This window comes from Seriola aureovittata, chromosome 14, assembly GCF_021018895.1.
Source record: "Seriola aureovittata isolate HTS-2021-v1 ecotype China chromosome 14, ASM2101889v1, whole genome shotgun sequence".
Classification (NCBI taxonomy): Eukaryota; Metazoa; Chordata; class Actinopteri; order Carangiformes; family Carangidae; genus Seriola; species Seriola aureovittata.
This window is the reverse complement of record NC_079377.1, coordinates 21753983-21776304: the sequence shown is the minus strand read 5'-3', so window position 1 is coordinate 21776304 and position 22322 is coordinate 21753983. Positions and strand designations below refer to the sequence as shown.

Sequence of the window (22322 nt, the reverse complement as noted above, 5' to 3'; positions counted from 1 at the left end):
TCAGAGGGTGTTTACAGTGAATCCTCATTAGTTATTTCTGTTCTTGTTGAATCATAAATCTCTGCTGCAACAGGTGACTTCACTACAGTCTCCTCTATTCCAGTTCCATATTACAATCAACATTGTTCAACAAAGGTCCATGAGTTGCGTGTCAACTTCAGCAGCTGCTTCCCCAAAATTTGCGGGTGTGAATGTTGCAAATTTCTGATGAACTGTTTGTTTTTGTTACAACACATCACTTCATCACATTTGTTTGTGTGTGTGTGCTGATTCTCAGAAGCAGATAAAATGTTGTTTTTTTTTTGTTGTTGTCATCTCAGTTTCCCTTTTTGTTGTGTTTCATTCTTATATATTGATTCTTGACTTCTGTCCAGTAAAACTAGAGTCCAGTCCTTCCGTCGTATTCAAATGCAGCTAGCAAACTAAAGACAAACGAATACATCTTTATTTCTTCTTCTGTGTGTGTCTGCTCAGGTGGTGACGGGTGCAGGGCGCTGTCATGGCGATGCAGCGGAAGAAGCTGAAGCTTGGGGTGACAGTGATGATGATCAACCTCTTCATTTTCATCCTCATTTTCCGACACAACGGTCAGGACAAGAACGGGCGTCACAAGGTCCAAATCCCCTCCGAACCCTTCTGGGCCAAACTGGCTCCGAACTCGGCTTACTGGAACCGCCAGCAGCAGATTCGAGACCTTCAGAACAATCCCATCCTGACGGCGAACTCCAGCGGCGTGGACCTGCCTGATTGGCTTGGTGAGCCCACTTTGACCTCTGTCCCCTGCGAGCGTAACATCAGGGTTACCACTCAGGTGAAAGACTACAACTCGCTACCAGACCGCTTCAAGGACTTCCTGCTTTACATGCACTGCCGCTCCTACCCGATCATGGTGGACCAGCCCGATATCTGTAAGGAGCCGCCGTTCCTTCTCCTGGCAGTCAAATCCCAGGTATCGCACTTTGACCGCCGCCAGGCCATCCGGCAGTCCTGGGGCCGGGCCGGGGTGGTAGCCAATAAGACGGTCGTTACTGTCTTCCTTCTCGGCAATGCCACAGCTTGGGACCACCACCCGGATCTATCCAACAGTCTGCGGGATGAGAGCGGCCGCCATCAAGACATCATCCAGTGGGATTACCGGGATTCATTCTTCAACTTGACTGTCAAAGAAGTTCTGTTCCTTGAATGGATCCAGACTCGTTGCCCCGGCGCCCGTTTCATTTTCAAAGGCGACGACGACGTCTTTGTCAACACCTACCGCATCCTGGACTTCCTCAAGGGCCTCTCGGTGCCCAAAGCCAGGGACCTGTTTGTCGGTGACGTGATCACCGAGGCGGGGCCACACCGAGACAAAAGGGTCAAATACTTTATCCCAGAGAGCATGTACATCGGGAAGTATCCTCCATACGCAGGAGGCGGCGGGTACCTGTACTCTGGTGACATCGCCGCGCGTCTGCACGGTGTGTCACAGCATGTACCGCTCTACCCGATAGACGACGTCTACACAGGTATGTGTCTGAAGAAGCTAGGGCTGGCCCCCGAGAAGAACAAAGGCTTCAGGACATTTGACATAGAGGAGAAGTACAGGTTGAACCCCTGCGCCTACAAGAGCTTGATGCTCGTTCACCCGAGGACCCCGCAGCAGATGATCCAGATCTGGACGTGGCTCAGTAGCCCTGACCTGACCTGTCAGTGAGGACTCCACAGCAGCCACTTTCAGACTGACTGAAGTGGCCTTTGGGGTTGTTCCCAAAAGGTCAAAGTGAAAATAATTTTGTCTTGAGCAGGGTCACGGCTCAAAAGTTGGCAGCTTTAAGTTAAGATATTATTATAATGGTCACTTGGAGCCTCAGCTTTGGTGCAACTGATGCATTATACCTCTCAAAATGACCAACATAGTATTTTGACTTGATGTCAGACTTCCATAGATTCCATAACCCTGCTTTACTGTGTCAAACGAGCGTTACCCAAAGTGACCGTGTCTTTCTTTTGCGTGCACATATTTATATCACAACTATTTATATGGCCTTCAAAATGCTTTAACACTGTGTGTCGGCTCCATGGTGGAGCGTCTCAATGCTGTATTATATAAACAAGAGACTAAGACCTGGGAGGTGTCCACCTGGGACTCTCTTTGTTGTTTAGAAAAGACACTGTGTCATGTTTCCAGCACCGAGTGTCTGCATATTTCAAAAGTACATAAAAGAGTGAGTTCTTTGTAAAAAAAAAAAACCAGTGGTTCCCACATGCAGCAGTTTATGGCTGCTGGCTTTCAAAGAGCTTCCTGGTGAACACTTCCCAGTAATTGTTGCTGGAGGCTTAGTTTGTGCTGCTATTCCCATCCACACTCCCTAAAGTATTTACTTGTGACTCGCTCCAACTCAAACTCTGCCAGTTTCGCCTCACGAAGCCTCGAGGAAACTCTGATGTTTGTTCGTACCTGACCAGGTAACTGGTCATTTAGTCTCTCAAAAATCCAGAGGTTCCACTCTTACTTTTATTTATTTACTCCGATTCCCATAATTTATACTGTCTGACATTATTCCGACAGTGTTCCCACAAAAGTTCAAATCATGATCAAGCCTTGAAGTGGGGAGTTTGGTGGAGTGGATACACACTTTGTTTTCAGGAAATAAGGGGACGAGGAGCCCAGCTCTGTACGGCTCCGCGGGTCGGGCCTGGGCTTGACATGGATGGAGAAATCCAAATGCTGTCTAATTCTGCTTCAGGTTCTCACCTTACACGAAAAGAAAAACAGCTGATATGAATCCCAAGTGCATTTTCAGCGATACGTACGTAAACATTTCCAGCTGCCAGAGTAGAGCTTTCTGTATGACATGCTCACTGTAACTTGCTTTGTGAAGTCGTGGTGTTAAAAGTGTTAAATGTTGTTAAATGTTGCTTTACTGTGACGTCGGTGAATCAGAGTCAGAAATGCTTTAAAACACAGGTGGAACCTCACGTCTAAGCTACTTGTTCGCGCTCTTGTTACTTGACAAATTGGCTCTGCAACGTTCACTGATCATTTTAAAATCTTTCAATTTTTGGAGCAAAAGATTAATCATTAAAAAAAAATTAAAAATCATGATAATTCATAGCTCCAGATATATTTAGTAGTTTGTTCCACCTTCTTTCCAGGACTTGAGAGAGTTTTAAAATGGCTGATAACACGTTTGGGAACGAAAGTCTTTATTTGAAGGTCACTGCTCAGCTCACTACTGTACGGCTTTAGCACAAACGCTGTCTTTCACAGAGTGTTGCACATATTTACATTTATGTTATATGTTGTTTTGTTGGTTTTGTTTTTTGTTTTGTTTTTCAGCTGTAGGTGAGACAAAGCCCGACACTTGACACAGTTATGAGTTTTTCAGATGCACCTTTGTGATATTACAGAGGGTTCAACGACCGCAGAGAAGGTGATGCTCTGAGAATGGTTGGAGAAGTAAGTTACATATGTCTTTATTGTCATACATATGGTTTAGGGTCGGTCCGTCTTGATTCATATCGTTGGATGGATATTTCCTTCAGTATTCTTACTCAGTCCGTGGAGTCGACACTGACAATAAGTGGCACAAATGTTGGTTTCAGTCACATGTTTGGATTGAGCCTGAACCTGCTGGTTACACTTGTGCTGTGACAGAAGGGCAGTGTTCCTCCGCCTCTGTTAGAGCTCCCCCTGCTGGTCAGGACGGTGATCTTTAGCTTGTAGCAGACATTGGCAACTCCATGACCCAAATCTGTAGTATAACATCTAATTTATTTTTTCATGTTTTCTTGGCCCTTTAGTCTTCGGATACTTTAAATTAACAGCTTCTCTCTCTGTTTTATTGTTTGTGTCACTGTAATTTGACATTAGTAACTACTTCTTCGTGGTTACTTTTAACCTGCATTGGTTTCAGATTGTTGATGTTTGCCACCCGAGAAAAAACAAAATGAGTTAAGACAATCACAGTATTGTTCTTTTAAAGGTGTGTTTTGATAATGAATTTCTGGAATTACCAACTTATTAGACACTATTCTTAACTACCCACAGGTGGTCAAATCCGTCTGTCTCCATGTAGGATAAAACAAACACTAAATAAAGGAGACAAAATAAGAGCCAAGAGCCGAGTGGAGCTAATTTCATTCTTCGTAAATATTTAAGTCAAGTTTTGTTCTCTGGGTCATGTGTCGTCAACATCTTCACTGTGGCTGCTCATCACTCACATACCAGTAATAAATTACATTCTGTCTGTTCTGCAAAGAATTTGCGGCTACTTGAAATGTTTACATGTTATTAAACGTTATCGTCACTTCTTTTTATGATAACTACTCATGTCTGATGATTGGCTGTAGAGGTGTAAGCAGCTTTCTCTATGTTTTACTGTCTGTTTCTATGTTTGAATGTAACCTCTCACCATCACTGATCCCAGCACGGCTCAGCGCTGTGTGTTCTGACAGTTTCTCAGTGGCCAGGATGTGTCAAGACAAAAGGAGAAAATGTCCAGAAAAAAAAAAAAATATCCGATAGAACTTTTAACAAGATCAATAAGGAGTTATCATGTAATAAGTGCACGAGTGTTGCGGGATATAAAATGTTCAAAATGTTCAAATTGCCCAACAAATAGCTGAATGTTACAACGATCATTACAATGACTGTTTAATCATGTGTCTCTTCTCGTCTCGTCTCTTGTGACCCAAAGTTTTCAAACACATCGTGAGTCATTTTCAGATGAATCCTTGCTTCCGTTAGCCGTTATGTAACGTTCTGTTTGTTTTGTTTTGTTTTGTTGCGTCACCCTCCTGTTAACATGAACTTCAGAAACCTGACGTCTTTGTGTTATACAACACCTGCACTAGTCAGAGATGATTACCAAATCTGTGCCTGATGTTTGTACGTACTGTATGTGTAAGATTATCGTTCAACCATGTTAAGAGTGATTTGCTTTTTTTTTTTTTATCACCTAGGATGACTTGATAATTTGAATAAAGTTATATTTTGCTGTTTTTGTATATATCGTTCTATGCATTTTTATTGTCATACAAACAAATCATGTGATGTTGGTAATAAGTTGTATCTTTGCAACACCTGTGAGTGGTTTCTTTTATTTATTATATATATATATCTTTTATTTAACACAAGTCTAACGCTTCACTCACCCCTGCTGTCCCATCTGAGAGGGCTGATGTTAACTTTAAGTTCATCTTCAAACCAACCAGTTCAGCCACTGTCAGGAAAACATGAAACGATTCTTCTTCTATGATTCTTGTTTTAGTGGTTTGCAACTCTAATGTTTTCTACTTGTGACCCCTTGTCAAAGATCCTGTGTGGACAGGCGTCAGAAAGGCGACAACATTTCCTTAGATTGTTTCATTTGAAGGATGTTCAGAGACATGAGGAGGTGAGAGTATTCTGTAATTCACAAAAAAACAATATTTATATAAAAGATTAATTTCTGAGGATCGTTACCGCAGCTCATAGAAAAGGTCAGTGATGCAATTTGGAAACAAGAAAATATTTAGATGATAAAACAAATGGCTGGTGTATCTCTCCAGCAGAGGGCAGCAGTGTATAAAGTGCCAGGGGACTGTTACCTACTGTATCACAGTTGAAGGCGGGAATATAAATAAAGACTGTGGGACAAACTCTTGAGAAAGAAACTTGTCATGTTTTGTAAAAAAAAACTAAAAATAAATTATACATGAAGAAGCTGGTTAGTTTGGATTATTAGTTTTTATTGGACAGTGAATAAACTCATTGAAATGTTTGTCAGCTGCGAGGAGATGCAGCACAATGGTGAAAGTATGATCTGCCCGTCTCTATGTGCAAGTCTGGTTTTATGCATCTGTGTTAACTAGAGCCGTCCGTTATTTTAATCATCTGTGATCTCCAAGTTGTAATGTCTTTTCACAGGGAGGGTGGAGCTGCTGAGATTCACTCCCTCAGTCTGAGTCTGTTGGATGGAGCAGCACCACCCTTCCCATCGCTTCCCCATAAAACCACTTTGTGTAGAACTGTAACATGATTATGGATCTTTTGAATTATTCTGCTGGCAAAAGGTTTTTGTTGGTAGAAAAATGAGATAATCCAGGTAAAAACAGGTGAAGTCTACATGTTGTGTTGCTTCCAGTTCATTCATATCATTCATGTGTTTCACCACTGGGGATCAGAAGTTTTACTCGTGGTCGGAGGCTTCAACGTGACGCGAACGCTGTTGCTGAAAATGTTTTTGGAAAGTAAACAGCGTGAGACGGTGGAGTCAGAACAAACCGATATCAGGAGCAGCTTTTCCCCGAGACAAACTCATTGCCCTTTCTTCTCAACGGTGTTTACTCTACACCTCTTCAGGGAAGGATGGGACATGGTTGTCATGGTGACCATATTCCTACAGGCAGATGCAGTCATCCCCTGGTGCAGGTGTGGGGGCACAAAAAGGTTCACGAGGGATATATAAATATATATATAGAGTGTGTGTGTGTGTGTGTGTGTGTGTGTGTGTGTGTGCGCCTTCTCCACCCACTCACTGTCTACTGTTATCTCACAGATAATGATCCAGTGGCCTTTTAAGGGAAAAACATTTAAAAGAGACAAATGGTTTTCAGGCTCCAGCTCTGGTTTAACAGATCTTGTTCTTCGCCAGGAAAGATTCAGATTCCACGTAGTGAAACGGTCTCAACCAAAAGCAACACGGCCTCTGCTCCGTCTGAGACTCTGCACCTCACAGAAGCAAGAAACATGAAACCAGCAGGTTTTTTTTTTAAAAGTTAACTCATTGAATAACGCTTTAACAGTAAATAACATTTTATTACATCAGAGCATGTTTTACTTGCTGTCCGATGATGAGACGGCAGGTGAACCTGACATATCGGAGCACACAGTAGACTCGTAAAATCCCAGTGAAACGTCAGTGTCTCGATCTTCTTCACTGTTTTATCTGAATTCATCTCTTAAGCTTCACTGCGAAGCATCTACGTCCTACATGACTGATTATTCACGGCCATCTTCCCGGCTCCCACGGCGACTGGAGTGGCATGGTGGTGTTTTTGTGTATTTTTAGGTGGCCCACCCTGGAACATGGTTTCCCTTTCCTTTCAGACCTGACAGTTGCATCCTGTTGGCAGGGGTTTATTCTTCGGAGGACATCGACGCTCTCACCATCTCAGAATTAAGCACAAAGTGTTTTTGAACCTGTGGCACCTTTGAACGGTCCCTGCTTGTGTCATGTCCTGCCATGACATCCTGTCTGGACTCAGAGAGACACAGAGGAGTCCAGAAGTCGTCTTTGCCTCGGCCCCCACATACACCATCCTGCTGCTGTAAATACTCACCACAACACCGAATGTGTGTTCATCCGCCACTGAAAATAGTCTCAGACGAATGTACCACTTCTTCCTGTTTGAGTTACGTTTGCTAAAAACTATAGCGCCCAACTGCGCTTTATGAGAATTATCACCATGGCTCAAATGCATCAGGTTTTACAATTAGAAAATAAAGAGCACCCAGCTGAAACAATCAAAGCTTTCTGGAACAAAAGGACCTTCATTCTGCTCCAGTTCTACCTTTTTTTTTGGCAGCAGCAGGATTGTAGGATGTTCCAGATGAGGGCACAGCTGGAAAACGACTCTTTTCATTCCCACACATCGCGGTGGGGTGAGGTCTGCAGCAGAGGTCACATACGATACTGTGTATGTGTATGACACACAGCTGCTGCTAGAAGCTTCTGAAGCAGCGGGAAGTTGATTTGTTACCTGAAGCCTCTGAATCTAGAGAAGCCCCACCCGCCTGGTGCTAAATGTAGTGTAAAACAAACACCAGGGATCATTTGAAGATGTTTTCTGATCCAGATCTGGATGAGGCTGAATCAGCGAGCGACAGCTGAGTCATTCTGACCACTGAGCAGTTTTCCTCTTCTCCAGCAGAAGGATTTTCAGCACATTTAGCTGAGTGTTATTACACTCAAGGACTTGAAGGAGTTTCCTCTCCGGTGTCTGACTTTCCTCTCCTTCTGTTGTTTTGTTTTGATTTGATTTCCTCAGATCTGTATTAACATCTTCTTCATAAATTCTTCATGTTGTGATGGTTGTTGCTGACGACATGATTTTAATTTCACAGTCAGAGTGGAGCGCAGCTGGAGTGTTGAACGCAGCGTTTTCATTTTAACTGATTATTTGCATCTCACTCCATCAGCCTCAGGATTAATGCGCTGATTCTTAAAGGGATACAAGATAGCACACCAGGTGTTTGTGTTGTGGGACACATCTGGTGGACTTTAAACAGACTTTAAAGCAGACAGCTCATCTGATCAGTCCACAATCTAAACCGCTGTAACTGCTCATTTTCATTTAAATGAGTAAAAGTTGGGATTAGCCTCCAGGAGACGACTGAGGGAAGATAAACTCAATCAATCTTCAGCTTGGATTTGATTGGATGACGGTCTACAAATCTGACTGCTGACGGTGATGATCAAGTCTAAACGGAGAGAAACGCTGACTCCATCCTGACTCACGGGTGACATCATCAGCACGCTACCGGGAAGCCGAGATGATAAACTGGATTTTAAGTTCTCGGAAATTGATGGGAGCAGCAATTTTCTCCCTCACACACACACACACACACACACACACACACACACACACACACACACACACACACACACACACACACACACACACACACACTAATGGGCTGATCTGTACTCCGGGGTCCCAGGAGGTTTTTACTTCCTTCATCTGTCATTGAAATGAATTTAATCTCTCTGAGACTGAAGCAGCAGCAGCACCTATCACTTATCTTCCACCACGAACACACACATCGCACACACACACACACACACACACAGACACACACACACACACACACACACACACACACACACACCTTTTCTCCTACTGAGACTTTTGGACCCCTCCTTATACAATCACAGCCTCCATCCTTAAAGTTTGTAGAGGCTACATGAAGCCTCTGGCATCGACTGCTGCCCACAGATAAAAAAAGAAAGAAGAAGTGAAATGTCCTCAGGCTAAATGGATCTGTATGTATGAAGAAGAGCCAACATTAATCACAGGGAACACCTCCAACCTCCACCAATCCAGCAGCATTTTCATGGAAGCAGAAGAAAGAAGGAAATAAGAAAAGCATGAACACACTGACGCTCAAAACGTTGTTCAAGCTGTCAGATCTTTAAAGCTGAAGTTCGACATTATGGAAATCCACGTTTTTTAGTTGAGATACTGAAACTCATCACATTACAGTCTGATTCCTACAACAACAAAAAACCTTGGAAAGTTTTTTTTCCCCACTTTTTCCGAACTGGAGCAGGAGAAGTGGAGGAAACAGTGGGTCACAGCGAGAGTGGAGGTTTGCTCGGTGAAGGATGTGACACGGAGGGAGTGACTCACCGCTCTGATCCAAATCTCCATTTTTCCAGCTAAATCACCACAATGCAGGGAAATGTTTCTGTTCGTTGATGTTATAAATGTCACCGTACGACAGGCACAGGTTCAGCCAAAGAGATTCTGCTGTTTGAGATATCAGTCTGTAAATGGGACGATCCTCAGAGATCCTGCAAATGAGATACTGAAAAACTTCTAACAGCAAACTTGTCTTTCTGTAATCAGTATGTGATCTGTTCAATTTGTTGTTCATGCAATGGGAAATTTATTTTATATTCCTATATTTCATTTGTCTATATATTGGATGCAAACAAACCAAGCCCTGTGAACGAAAGTGACAACGAAGAAAATATATTCTCAGGAAACGATGCACGGACATGATGCTGGACCTGATGCACGGACATGAGGCTGGACATGAGGCTGGACATGATGCTGGACATGATGCACAGACATGATGCTGGACATGATGCACGGACATGATGCTAGACATGAGGCTGGACATGAGGCTGGACATGAGGCTGGACATGATGCACAGACATGATGCTGGACATGATGCTGGACATGAGGCTGGACATGAGGCTGGACATGAGGCTGGACATGATGCACAGACATGATGCTGGACATGATGCTGGACATGAGGCTGGACATGATGCACAGACATGATGCTGGACATGATGCTGGACATGATGCTGGACATGAGGCTGGACATGAGGCTGGACATGATGCTGGACATGAGGCTGGACATGAGGCTGGACATGAGGCTGGACATGATGCTGGACATGAGGCTGGACATGAGGCTGGACATGATGCTGGACATGAGGCTGGACATGAGGCTGGACATGAGGCTGGACATGATGCTGGACATGAGGCTGGACATGAGGCTGGACATGAGGCTGGACATGATGCTGGACATGAGGCTGGACATGAGGCTGGACATGATGCTGGACATGAGGCTGGACATGATGCTGGACATGATGCTGGACATGATGCTGGAAAAAAGTTTGTGAGCTTAGTTTTAGTGCATCAGGATTCTGTCAGAAAGGAGGTTTCAGACGCTGTGAGACAATCCAACAAACGTTTCATTTCGAGTTTCCCGAGGCCTTCAGTTCGGTTGCTCTTCTTCTGTTACATTTCTGACAGAGCAACCACTCGCCCATTGATCTGCCAAGAAAATCAAACCTTCACTTCTGGCAGATGCACTGATGTTTTTCCACTGTGTGCCACGGTGACTTACCAAGAAACACTTTACTAAAGAAGCATTGATTACAGTAATAAAAATAATGATATTGCTTTAACAGAAACCCCCTGAGACACAGTGTTTACCCAACACTGTCGGCCAAGTGGTGCCGGGCTCTGAACACCACCATGAAGCACTTTGTCCGCACAGGAGGGGGAAGGAAAGGCCATTTACTGCAACACAGTGTTGAAACAGTGTCCTAAAGGTGGAGGCAGACATGATGGATGATCCACCTCCTGGTTTTAATGAACGTACTGTATATTTTACAGCTTCTCCATTCGGTGTTTCTGGGGGGGGGGGGGGTCTCTGCATCCTTTATAGGGAGAGGAAAAATGATGAAGGAATGGGATCAGGAGTCTTGGCGTGTGGAAGGTTGACAAAGAAAGAATGGAAGAAAGAAAGACAGAAAGGCAGGGGAGAGAAAAGAGGAAAAGGCAAAAAGCAAATTGAGGTGGAGGAAGTGGAGTAACGATGTGAAATAGTCATTACAGGGAGACAGAAAGAAAGAGGCAGTGACAGGAGGTGTGAGGAGGGAAATGAGGGAAAGAGCAGAGCGCCTCCAGAGAGTTGTTGCCGAGGATATCATCACCCCGACTCACAGAATAAAGAATATCAAAATGCAAAGATTGCAATGCAGAGTGTCGCTGCAACACAGCGTGCAGACTTTCAATGGGCTTTAGACGGGACTCCACCCTGCTGCAGCACAGGAGAGGAAAAAGCCTTCACCCACAGACACATGTAGCAGAGGACTGGTGTTACACTCAATGTCCATTAACACTGAAATGAAAAGCACAAGAACACGTATCCGTGATCCAGAGTACACGGTGTTCTCTACAGACAGATTACAGGTGAAATGCTGAGGAGCATGTGACCTGTAATAGACCTCAGCAGTGTGATGAAGTGCCGAGTCTTTCTTAGACTTCTACAATCACAGACAACAGATTCTGCTTCATTTTTCCTGGCGAGGCTGCGTGTTTCAGGAAATGTTAATTCTCTCCTGAACTGTCCGCCAGAGTAAGTCCCTGGATAGATTTGTTAGTAGCATCATGATTGGTCCAGTTTCCAGACACGTTTTGATTTTCAGTGACACATGCTACAGGTTTTTTGTTTGTTTGTTTGTTTGTTTGTTTGTCACACACTCATGGCGCCATTTTTCGTGAATGAGCAACTGAAAATTCCAGGTTGACATCAATACCAATCAAAGACTGATCGTCACTGATATTACTCAGGATATTTGGATAATATTGTTCTTCTGTTGCTTGACGGAGCAAACGAAAATGCAATTATATCCTGTAGATGATTTTGGGGTTAAAGTTGGGAAAATTTTTCATTGACTTGTAATATTGGATTTAGACCGGTCATAATTATTGATGATTACACACACTGCAGTACGAAGAAAACATTAAATCTCAGCTCATTTCTCACTGTCACTGCAGCTCCATTCATCTGTCTCTGTCGTGTTTTCTGCCAGTGTGAACCCTCTGCTTGTCTTTCTCTCTTTTTAATTGAAACTTTTGGAACTTGAAATTCTTCTATGCTTTGTTTATTCTAACCCTCTTATTCCCCCCTTTTCCTCCTCTCCAGATGACCTGACCTGCCGGGTGTGAGAACTGTTTTTCAAAGCCTCGCTCTCTCATCGCAGCACAGCTCCATATCTGCATGAAATGGTTTTCTCACTGCGTCAAACCAAACAAGCACAGTAAAGCTGTAGCTCCAGATAGACGGATAGTGTTTCAGAGTGTAGTGTTTCTGTTTTTATCTCCCTCACTGAAAGCAGATGTGCTCTTTTACCCTGTCATGAAGATGAGTGGTGGCACTGTATCCCGACTGGAAAAACTGATCTCAACCTGCTCATCTTTGTTCCTACCTGCGATGTTTCCTTCCAGCGTTACACACTCTGAGTGCCTCTAAACCTTCCTCTAATAGAAGAAATATATGAATCTGAATTTACACAGCGAGCACAGTTTGGCCTGTTTGCTCTGATCTGTATCAGATAGAAATCTGGCTGGTGCTGTCTGAGTGATCTGGGCTGCAGCTGCTCCCATTTAAAGGAGAAGTGACGAGTCCAAAGACGATGCTGTGGTTAAATCATGATGCTGGGTCTCCCAGCAATCCGAAAACAACATCTTTTTGTTTCCATTTTGGCACTTTGTTCACATCAATTTGGATATTTTTCACTCATAAATCTGTGCTTTTAAATTTGGTTTGCAGGGTGTACAGATCGCCTGCAATCTTCTCTGTAATCTATCATTTTAAATGTCACCAACGCCGATCACACACCACCATTACTCTATTATTTATATTTAATTTGTCATACAACTTAACAATCGTGAAATACTGACGGTATATATACAGTACATGTTGACAGTGTCTCAGAACAGAAACACACTGATGCCTGCTCAGTCGTTTGACAACAAAAGCAGACAAGTAACTGAAACAGCAATTAAACCAAAGAGGGTTGAGGAAGGAGGAGACGTCATTCAGCCATTTTCATATTTTCCAGGCGTCTCAGTCCAAACAGAGATTTTTCCACAACTTGAACACGTGCAGATGGAAAAATGAAACTCCTGGCCCAACATATGGCTGGATCTATGGCAGACACTGGCTGTTATCCCCTGGTGCTGGCTAACAGCTGGAAGAGTTAGACGTGGAAGTATCTATCTATCTATCTATCTATCTATCTATCTATCTATCTATCTATCTATCTATCTATCTATCTATCCACACAGAGGCAGCTTTCTCCCCGTTTTCTGTCACTTGTGCTGAGTAAACTGTTTTAAATTCACTTACAGCAGAACAGTCTGTTTGGAAAAGTAATGAATTGAATTATTCTGATTGAGTTACCCGGGAGCTGCTGTTTGCTCCACATAATGAGCTGATTTGTTGTTTGCAGCACTTCAAAAGCTCAACTCTCACAGGAACACTAGGTGAGTTAGAGAAGTCAGCAGCTCACTAAGTGCTGCTTTACAGCATGGGATTTATGCCACGTGTCTGAATTAGAGAACAACATTAACAATACAGCCTTTTAACTTATAACCAAGGGCGTAGGTTTGCATATGGAATGTTTTGGGAGGACAGAACTGTCCCTACAGATATTTGAGTGAACTCGTTTGCACCATGTTTGGGGTGAAGTCATATTAGATGATTCCAATGTGAACCTCCACGACACTAGGTCTTCAAGACAACCAATTTAAGGAATGCTAGCGTTTGATTGACTGACAGGGCGGGGCCTATCTGAAGGCTGACGTCATGTGAGAATATCACAGTGGTACCTAACATCACCAGGTAAATGTCAATTGATGTTATTTAACCATTTTAGCTAGCCTTAACTAGCAAGCTAACCCTGGCTTCTGTGTTCTGTGGGCTAGCAGTCAGGTTGCTCGCAGGAGTAAACATAACCCCTGAACCCCAAGCCCGTGAACGGGATCGAAAAACCACCTTTTCTTAGGAAAATCGCCAAAAACAAGCCATTTATCAAAGTCAGAAGAATGAAAGAATGGGAGAATCGTCGGATTATCAACTTTCCCATGGTCAGTGAACTAGCCATGCGTGACATACTCTTCCGTCGGAAAATGTGACAGAATTTAAGTTTCAAATTGCTTCATTTCTTTCCTCGAAATCGCTCCAGTCTACATGCTTTATTTAACAAATCTCAGAAATAAACGGTTTGCTCTAGCTAAATCATTTAAAAACAAACAAACAAAGGAGATAAATCTACGCTTCTTCCCGCAGCCATGATGACGTCAATGACAGCTGACCGACACATAGCACGTCACACTAACGCACGGAAGTTACAAACATTTGTTTACAAAGAGCAGAGCGTTGATGAATGGGGGAGGAGAGACACCAAACGTAAAAACTTTTCTAAAACACATTTATCATGACACAAAAAAAAAATATTTAGACTGAATATAGACTGAAGACAGTTGTTAGAAAGTTACTGGGAGGTAGTTTGAGCTGTGAGGACGAAGAAAATGACCTGGTTTCAAGCGACTCAGACGAGGATTCAGAGCCGTCTCGATCCGTGTGAGGACGTGTGAGTAGGGCTTATATCGTCCTTTTTCAGGCCTATTTAGAAAAGAAAAACTTATTTTGTTTATATTCTTTTGTGATTTATGGCACTATAAATGTGTTATGCTGCACAAAAGACCCTTTGAGCCCTCTCTGCTTCTAGACATGGTTGTGCTGTTTCCACTGAGGTACAGGACTTTATACTGCAGTGAAAAATGAGCCCACAGTGAGTAAGTGGTAAAATCACCCGGAACTGCTTGGGGTATACTATGTCTTATATATGTCTCTATTTCAGGGGTGATGTTAACATATGTTTCACCTATAAGAGAATATGATATTGTGACATACAGTATATACATCCTCTGGATATAGGAAGATATAAGTAATAACATATATGAAATACTCATAGTAAATGCAACTTTATTAAAACAACATGCCTATTAAAATTCTTTATGTTTGTATGTGATTTTCCTAACAATTTCTTATTAAATGTTTATATTTATACATATACTGACAGGCTCTAGGATTGATATATTTATGTAACATATGTCTATAATATAAACAGACATACTAAAATACATGTTTCTATTAGCTAGACATATATGTCAATAAATGATATTGTTCCAATTTCTAACAGGTTTCATATGTAATCTTTACAAATATGTACATGTATGATATTTGTGTATGGGCATTCCTGTATGTAAATTCAGGAGTGGCAGGGTTGTTGCGTCCCCACCAATGTTGAGACCAAACCTACGCACTTGCTTATAACAGAATGATATATGTAAACAGGAAAGGAGAGGAAACACTATGTAGCAGCTCTTCAGCCTCACTCTGGATGACAGAGTTTCTGTGCTGAAACAGACAGAAGCCTGGAGCAATTCAGTCAACCCGAACTAATGATCCATGTCCATGACAGATCCATCGTCTTTCCAAAATAGAAAGTTCTATCAGTTTTGTGGTGTTACTGGCTCAAGATTAATTTTTAGACTATTAAACTCGGGGGGGATTTTTAGCTTCAATCATGTGTAATCATCTTGTAGCAAAAATATCAGCAAGAGTGATTTACACTGTGATTACGCGGGTGAACATCCCACATTTTCTCAGCAGTCCTGCTGAGCTGCACAATATCCTGTATGATTCAATGTAGGCTGCTTAATGAGAAAAGATTTCACATCATCTCAGAATAGAAACCTTTACAATCCTGTAGGTTGATCAAAGATCTTATTTGCCCAAAACATGACCATAGCAGGACTAATTCTCACCAACTCTGGAAGCCAGATGTGAAATGAGTGGCCACAGTGACCCAGAGTCAACCAACATCTGGTTTAAATTTCCTTCAGCTCGGTTTACACCAGTTAAGTAGTTACCTGCTTATCTGATTTGAGTCACTTTGTAATTCCTCATGCATGAGTAACTTTGACTTGCAGAAACCATGCTGCACAGTTTTACCTCTAAGTGCCAAAGTTCTCATCCTCCATGTTACTGGAGATAATAATTGACAGGTGAGTGAACAGAGAGTGCAGAACCTCACATACAGTGAAAGGCAGCAGACACAATGTAGCTGCAATTTATTACTGGACACATTATTAGACTAAAATTGGATCCAAATAGCCGAGTGTTTATGCAGCTGAAACGTTTAAAAACAAGACACGGAGCCCCTAAATCTGCCCTCTGACATCTGACCTGCAGTGGAGGAGAGAATCCCCCTCCAGAGATCAATGACATGTCAAAATATTATCAATTTTCTCCTCATATCTGCAGCCATTTGTGGTTCAGCTCGGGACACTGAACATGATTTAATACAGAAGAAAAGCCATAAAAGTAATAATAAAACAGGGCTGGAATGGAGGCTGTATCTCGGCTCATCTCTTAATGGCTGATATCTGTGTCTTTATAGCTGCAGAGAGAGACAGTGATATGAGACGTTATACTGGCTGAGCAGCCTGGAATTACTTACATTTACAGCAGGCCACAGCTGAGCTGCTGTTTTCTAGTGGAGAGGGAGGAGAAGGGTGTAGAAATATGCTCCCAGTGAGCTGCTCAAGCTCCAACCCCGGCACTGGATCGGCCCATGTTATTACACCTGCAAGCAATGAGTGGGCCAGCAAGATCCTCTGCACACTGGAGATCAAATGAGGAGAATATCAGGCTTCCCACTGCTACTCTTTCTCTCATTATCCCTCTCTTTTTTCTTTTGTAGTGCAGCCACTTTTCACCCTGCCTGTTTCATCCTTTTTCATATTAAACCCCTTCAAAGGAAGCGTGATGAGCGTGGATTCACTGTTTCTGGGTTGAGTGTCTCGCTCAAGGGCAGTTTGACAGTAAGGACGTCTGCATATTCAGTGTTCCCCAATCCATTTTTCTGCTTTTATTTATTTTGCTTTTGTGTGTTTGTTCGTTTGTTTTTTTAAAAATATATATATATAAAGTGTTTTTCTCAGATTCAATATTTTTCATTCCCCCCTTCCTGTTTTTTTTTCCCTCTGTCTTTTCTATGAATTCTTTACTTTGAGTCTGTGGAAACACCGCCAAGGCTATTGAGTCTTCCACTCCTCTCTCTTGGCTTCAATGTGTTTGGACAGCCAGGGAGAAAAAGTCCTGATAATAAAGTCCAGAACAGATCAATTATCCCAGTGCCAGCCTCAGTGTGTGAGAGGGGATGGAGCCAGGCTTCCACGAAAGATCAGCAACTTTTTCGATTTTGTGTTTCACAAGCTGCATTAGCAGGTGAGCCAGGTGATAAAATATCCTCTGAGAGTTTGTTTATTAGCCATCATCAGCGCGACTGCTGAGTCATCACATCTTTATAAATGTCAGGCTTTGTTTTATAGATCAAAGGCTACAGCAACCACCACTAAAACAATATGAACAAGTAGACTTCTCAAACTAGAGCTGAAATGATAAGGTGATTGATCAATTAGTCGATAGAAAATCAATCAGTTTTAACAATTTTGATAATTATTTGTTTCAGTCTTTTTTCAAGTAACAATGTCAAATATTCTGTAGGATTCGGTGCTTTCTTTGTCTTATTATATAGTAAACTAATATTTTAACAATTTATTTTGGTTGTTGGTCAGATAAAAAAAAGTAAGAACCTTTTATAGATTATACAGTAAATCGATTAATTGAGAAACTAATCAGTAGCTTAATTTTAAATGAGAATAATCGTAATTGTAGCCTTAATCCAAACAGAACAATAATAATAATAAAAAAACAAATGTGAATGAGTTTGCTGCTTAAAAACTACAATTGGACACATTAGCGTTGCCTTAGCAACCAATACGAGGTAATCAGCACTTTGATCACAGCTTGTCAGTGCATGTTCAGTAAGTAAAGCCTTTCTTTTCCCTTGGTTATTCTTTTATAACAATAATATAGAAAGGTATTCTGTGCACTGCTGCTCATCTCCAGTGCCACAGAGTTCATTGGTTATCAGCAGCTGTAGTGAGAGCAGAAAAGTGACGACTATGTTTAATATTCTTACTGAAATACATTAATGAGATGAAGCATTTTTCACCGTGAACTTATGACTTGACAACGAAACTGCAGCGACTAGTTTACTATTTCACAACTGTTGTGAAATGGGGAAACAGGAGATTTGCTCAGACCTGACAGTTCATATCTTTTTGCTTTGATTTGACTTTTATTTGCGGCACAAAGGCACAAACTTGTTTTTCCACTCCCTCAGCTAAACGACATAAATCACTGTCTGCTCTCTGTCTCTTGGAATAATGCTCTACAGCTAATATTATACAGACAGGAGCTGCTCTTGTCTCTTTGTTGACAACGTGGGGAAAATATACGTTTTCCTCTGACAAACGAGCCAGGGGGAGAAGAAGAGACATTAAACAAGAGTCTCGTATTCAGCTTGATTCAACAAGAGAGAAGGGGATTCACAACCGCCTGCTCTGAGTCTCACATCTGCACAACACAAACAAAACCTGCATCTGATCTGAGCGACTCTCAAGCTCCTCTGCTGCTGTGTCAGACTCTCACTGGGTCTTTCATGAAACAGTTCTCACTCCACAGTGTCAGAGCTAAATAATAACTGGAGACGAGAGGATAAGTACATGAATACTGCTGACTCGGAGTGTGGAGCCTGTAGGTGTCTGTACACTGTTTACATTGAGATTGGGATGGGGGTGGGGGGGTGGGGGAGGGGGGGGGGGGGGCATGAAAAGTGGAAACAGGCCAACCCAGATCAGCAGAATATCTATACAAATGAGGGTGGTGGTAATGAGGCGAGGTAACACTTCCTCTTCCCCAGCACCACCAAAACAATTACTATCAAAGATGTGACGATCCTTCCTCCGCCAACAGAAGACTGAGTTCTCTGTAACCTCAACAAGCCTCGTGGTGTCGACACAGGTCTTCACATCTGGATGCATTTTCAGATTAGCCCCTAATAGCTGATGACGGCGCACAGATATTTGTCAAAATGTCAAGTTTTTCCGCCCTAAAATGCTGCTTTTTTGTTCCGCCTCTAAGCCTCCATCTGACCTGCTGCACGGGAACAGGCTGATTTAACTGTCAGGGGAATCTGAACAAATTGTCCTCACGGCAGAAAATGACTTTAATTAAGGAGGAGGGATGAGAGAAGAACCACAGACACACACACACACACACACACACAACGACAAATAGATTATCCCTCCGTTCAAAGATGTTGTTATGCATTCGTGGCATCAAACGTTAGCATGAATGATTCAAGCATTGACTGAATATATCCTGATTCAACCTTAGATAAATCCGAGACCTTCCTCACATCATTATATTGATTTGGCAGATGTTTTTGTCTGAAGCGACTTTCAATAAGTGCAGTCAAACCACACGGGAGCAAGAGCTAGATGTCATCCACAATTGGGGAATGTGACCCCTTTTAAACAAATGACTAAAAGCCTGTTGAGCGCTTCAGCACGAGCACTTGCAGATTTGTAAGTACGTCTTAGCGAGGGTTGTTGAGATGTGGTCTGAAAAAATGTGTGTGTTTAGCCTGCAGCAGAGGATGTTCACCCCGATGGGAACATGGATGTGTTTATCAAACTTAATCACAATCTGTCCATTCGTGTTTTTTTTTTCATGCAAAAACCACAAATGTCAGTCTCATAGTGACGCTAGAGGAAAAGTCAGGGGCTGTGGTCATTAGAGTTCATCCTCTGGGGACCACGAAGGTCTGAAGCAAATATATAGATCATATCTTTACAGGTGAAGGTGAAGAGATTACAATATTAAAGAAACCCGACAGCTCCCAACAGTGATCGATGATGTTGAGATATTTTCAGTCCGGACCAAAGAGGAACGACCCACGCTGCCATCCCCGCAGGCATCGTAGCCTGGCTCAAAAAAAAAACATGACAAAAGTGATGACATTAATCAGCACAGTGAACATCGTCTGTGTGTCTGCAGCAGCTCAGCTCCTGTGTGTTCCACGAGAAGGGAAAACCAATAAGAAACACCAAAGAGAATCAAAGCCTATATTGATTTCAGCATATTTAACAGGCCCTGTGGTGTTGATTAATTACTTCCAGTACGGAGCCCTTTAACGACTTCATCCAGCCACCATTCTGCTAATTAACAAGCGGTTTAAAAAAGGCAGGCGGAAGTGTCTAATCTAGACCGGTGGAGGTAGAGCTCACGAGGAAGTGTAGTGTGAAGTAATTCTGCACTCAGCCCGTCTGAGTGGGCTCCCAAAAGGCCCCCGAGAGCCATCCAGGGACTAATTTAGCCTTTGTTCAGGCTGTGTGAATGGAAGTGGAGAGCTCTCTCTTGGGGAGAGTAACTGGAGAGTGACTTGTCTGCTGGACTGTCACTGTCCGTTCAGTGAGCTGATACTGGCTGACGCTTGTTCGCTAATGATCTCGCAGCCGTGTGCTGATCTAGTGACATCTCTCTGGGCTGTTCCCTCTCTGTCTCTTTCTTCTTCTTGAACCGGAGGAGGGTTAACAGGATGGACCGATTTCAAGTTAGATGAAACGCCTTTTCTTTTTTTTTAACCCTACAAACTTGCAAGTTTATCCTAAACCTTGATTTGTGCTTGTGCATTAAATATCATGCTTAATTCAATAGGAACAAATACTTCTCTATCTTATTCTTTGAGTTTTTTTTTTGCAGACTCTTTGCACAAAATGTGTTGGTCCTTAATGGATTTTATCAGTTAGTGTTTTGAAGGAAAACACCCCCTCACTCCAGGTCACTCAAATAATTCTGATTGGCTGCACTCAGCAGATGATGGGATTTTAAGCCATGACAGTCTGAGTAAACATTTATTTTGTAACTATTGTGGAGCAGCACTGACCGCTGCATATGTGCTGCCCTGCTCTGCGCCGCTCTCACGGTCAGCAATAAAATGGCAATGTGATGTATTGGCTTTCACTATCTGCAGCTCGCAGGCTATATGTAATCAGCACCATGTTTCTCCAGAGGAAAAGTGATTCTTCAAACCAGGGATCATTGTGCAGTCCGTGCACAGTCCGGGCTGAATGTGGGTTTAATTTCACACAGACACAGATCTGATAACCGCCCAGATGAGTGTAAATGGGTAATTTGCTTCCACTGAAACTCCATTCCTCAGCGGCGGCAAAAACAGATTAATTTAATTCTAATATCAGAGCAGGGCGAGGTGCTGTGACCGCGCTGGTGTGACACTGCCACAAAGACCTTGTGACCGAGTATAATGTGTCCTTAAACTGTTGTAGATGTATTACCCCAACACCCCAACACACACTCTAAACATGGAAATGTTATCCGCCCCCTGGTCCACTCTTACACTCTCATCAGTGTGAGATTTTGTATTCACAGCAGGTGTTACTAAGTGATGAAGTATTTTGTAATAATTTACATACTCTTGTACTTCTTGTGTTCCCCTCCACCTGACTCGTCCTCCTGAGAAGAGAGATTACCTTTGTTTCCCAGAACGCATTTTGGCAGTCCCCACAGAGCAGGTGTGAGCTTGTTGCTTTCAGTAAATAGAGGGTGTATTGGCATATTTTTATGATTACACCTGTGTCCCTTACTCAAATGCAACATGTGGCTGCATTGCACTCTGGTCTGTAGTCGATGGAGAAACTGATCTCGCTGCGATGTTTTGGATCTCTGAAAAATTTTGTTGACCCTCCAACAAAAAGATTAATGCCAAGTTGTATATATATATATATATATATATATAGTGTTAGGTTTTTCTTTTTTTGTACCAACAATTACTCGATTAATCGTTTTCTCTCTAAAATATCAGAAAACAGTAACAAAAAATGCCCAGAACTATTTTCTAAAGCCCAATGTAACATCTTGTAACATCATGTCTTTTGTCTGACCAACAGTCCAAACCCAAAACTGGGCATTACTTAAATAATTAATTGATTACCAAATTCATTCTTTGATTTTTCTGTCGACCTATAGAACAACAAGCTATATTAACTATAAAAGGAAATGAAGTAGGGATAGGCTACACATAATAAAAGGCAAACCTGGTAAACAGTTGATGGAGAAGAGAGGAAATTGAATTAATTTTGCATTGTCAAATCTGAAGCCAAATCACATATAAATCAAATCCACATTTAACCTAGTTGCGGTTCTGATGGCAGCGATCCAAGAGGAAATGACCATCCTCTTCATCCATTTGTGAATCCACTCCTCCACCCGGAAACGCCGAGGCTTCCTGTAACTGAGTGGCAAGCAACAGATACCATCAGGCACTATGCCATGA

At 42.4% G+C, this 22322-nt stretch overlaps 1 protein-coding gene across 4 annotated transcripts in view; it reads left to right on the top strand.

Annotated features, from left to right (window-relative positions):
- Positions 1-5686, top strand: part of b3gnt2b (UDP-GlcNAc:betaGal beta-1,3-N-acetylglucosaminyltransferase 2b) — a 30980-nt gene extending 25294 nt beyond the window's left edge. For all 4 annotated transcript variants that reach the window (XM_056395536.1, XM_056395535.1, XM_056395533.1 and 1 more), the window contains one exon: positions 475-5686. In XM_056395536.1, the coding sequence (XP_056251511.1) occupies positions 500-1693 (1194 nt within the window). In that variant the 5' untranslated portion in view covers positions 475-499 and the 3' untranslated portion in view covers positions 1694-5686. The remainder of the gene's footprint in view (positions 1-474) is intronic.
- The last annotated feature ends 16636 nt before the right edge of the window (positions 5687-22322 follow it).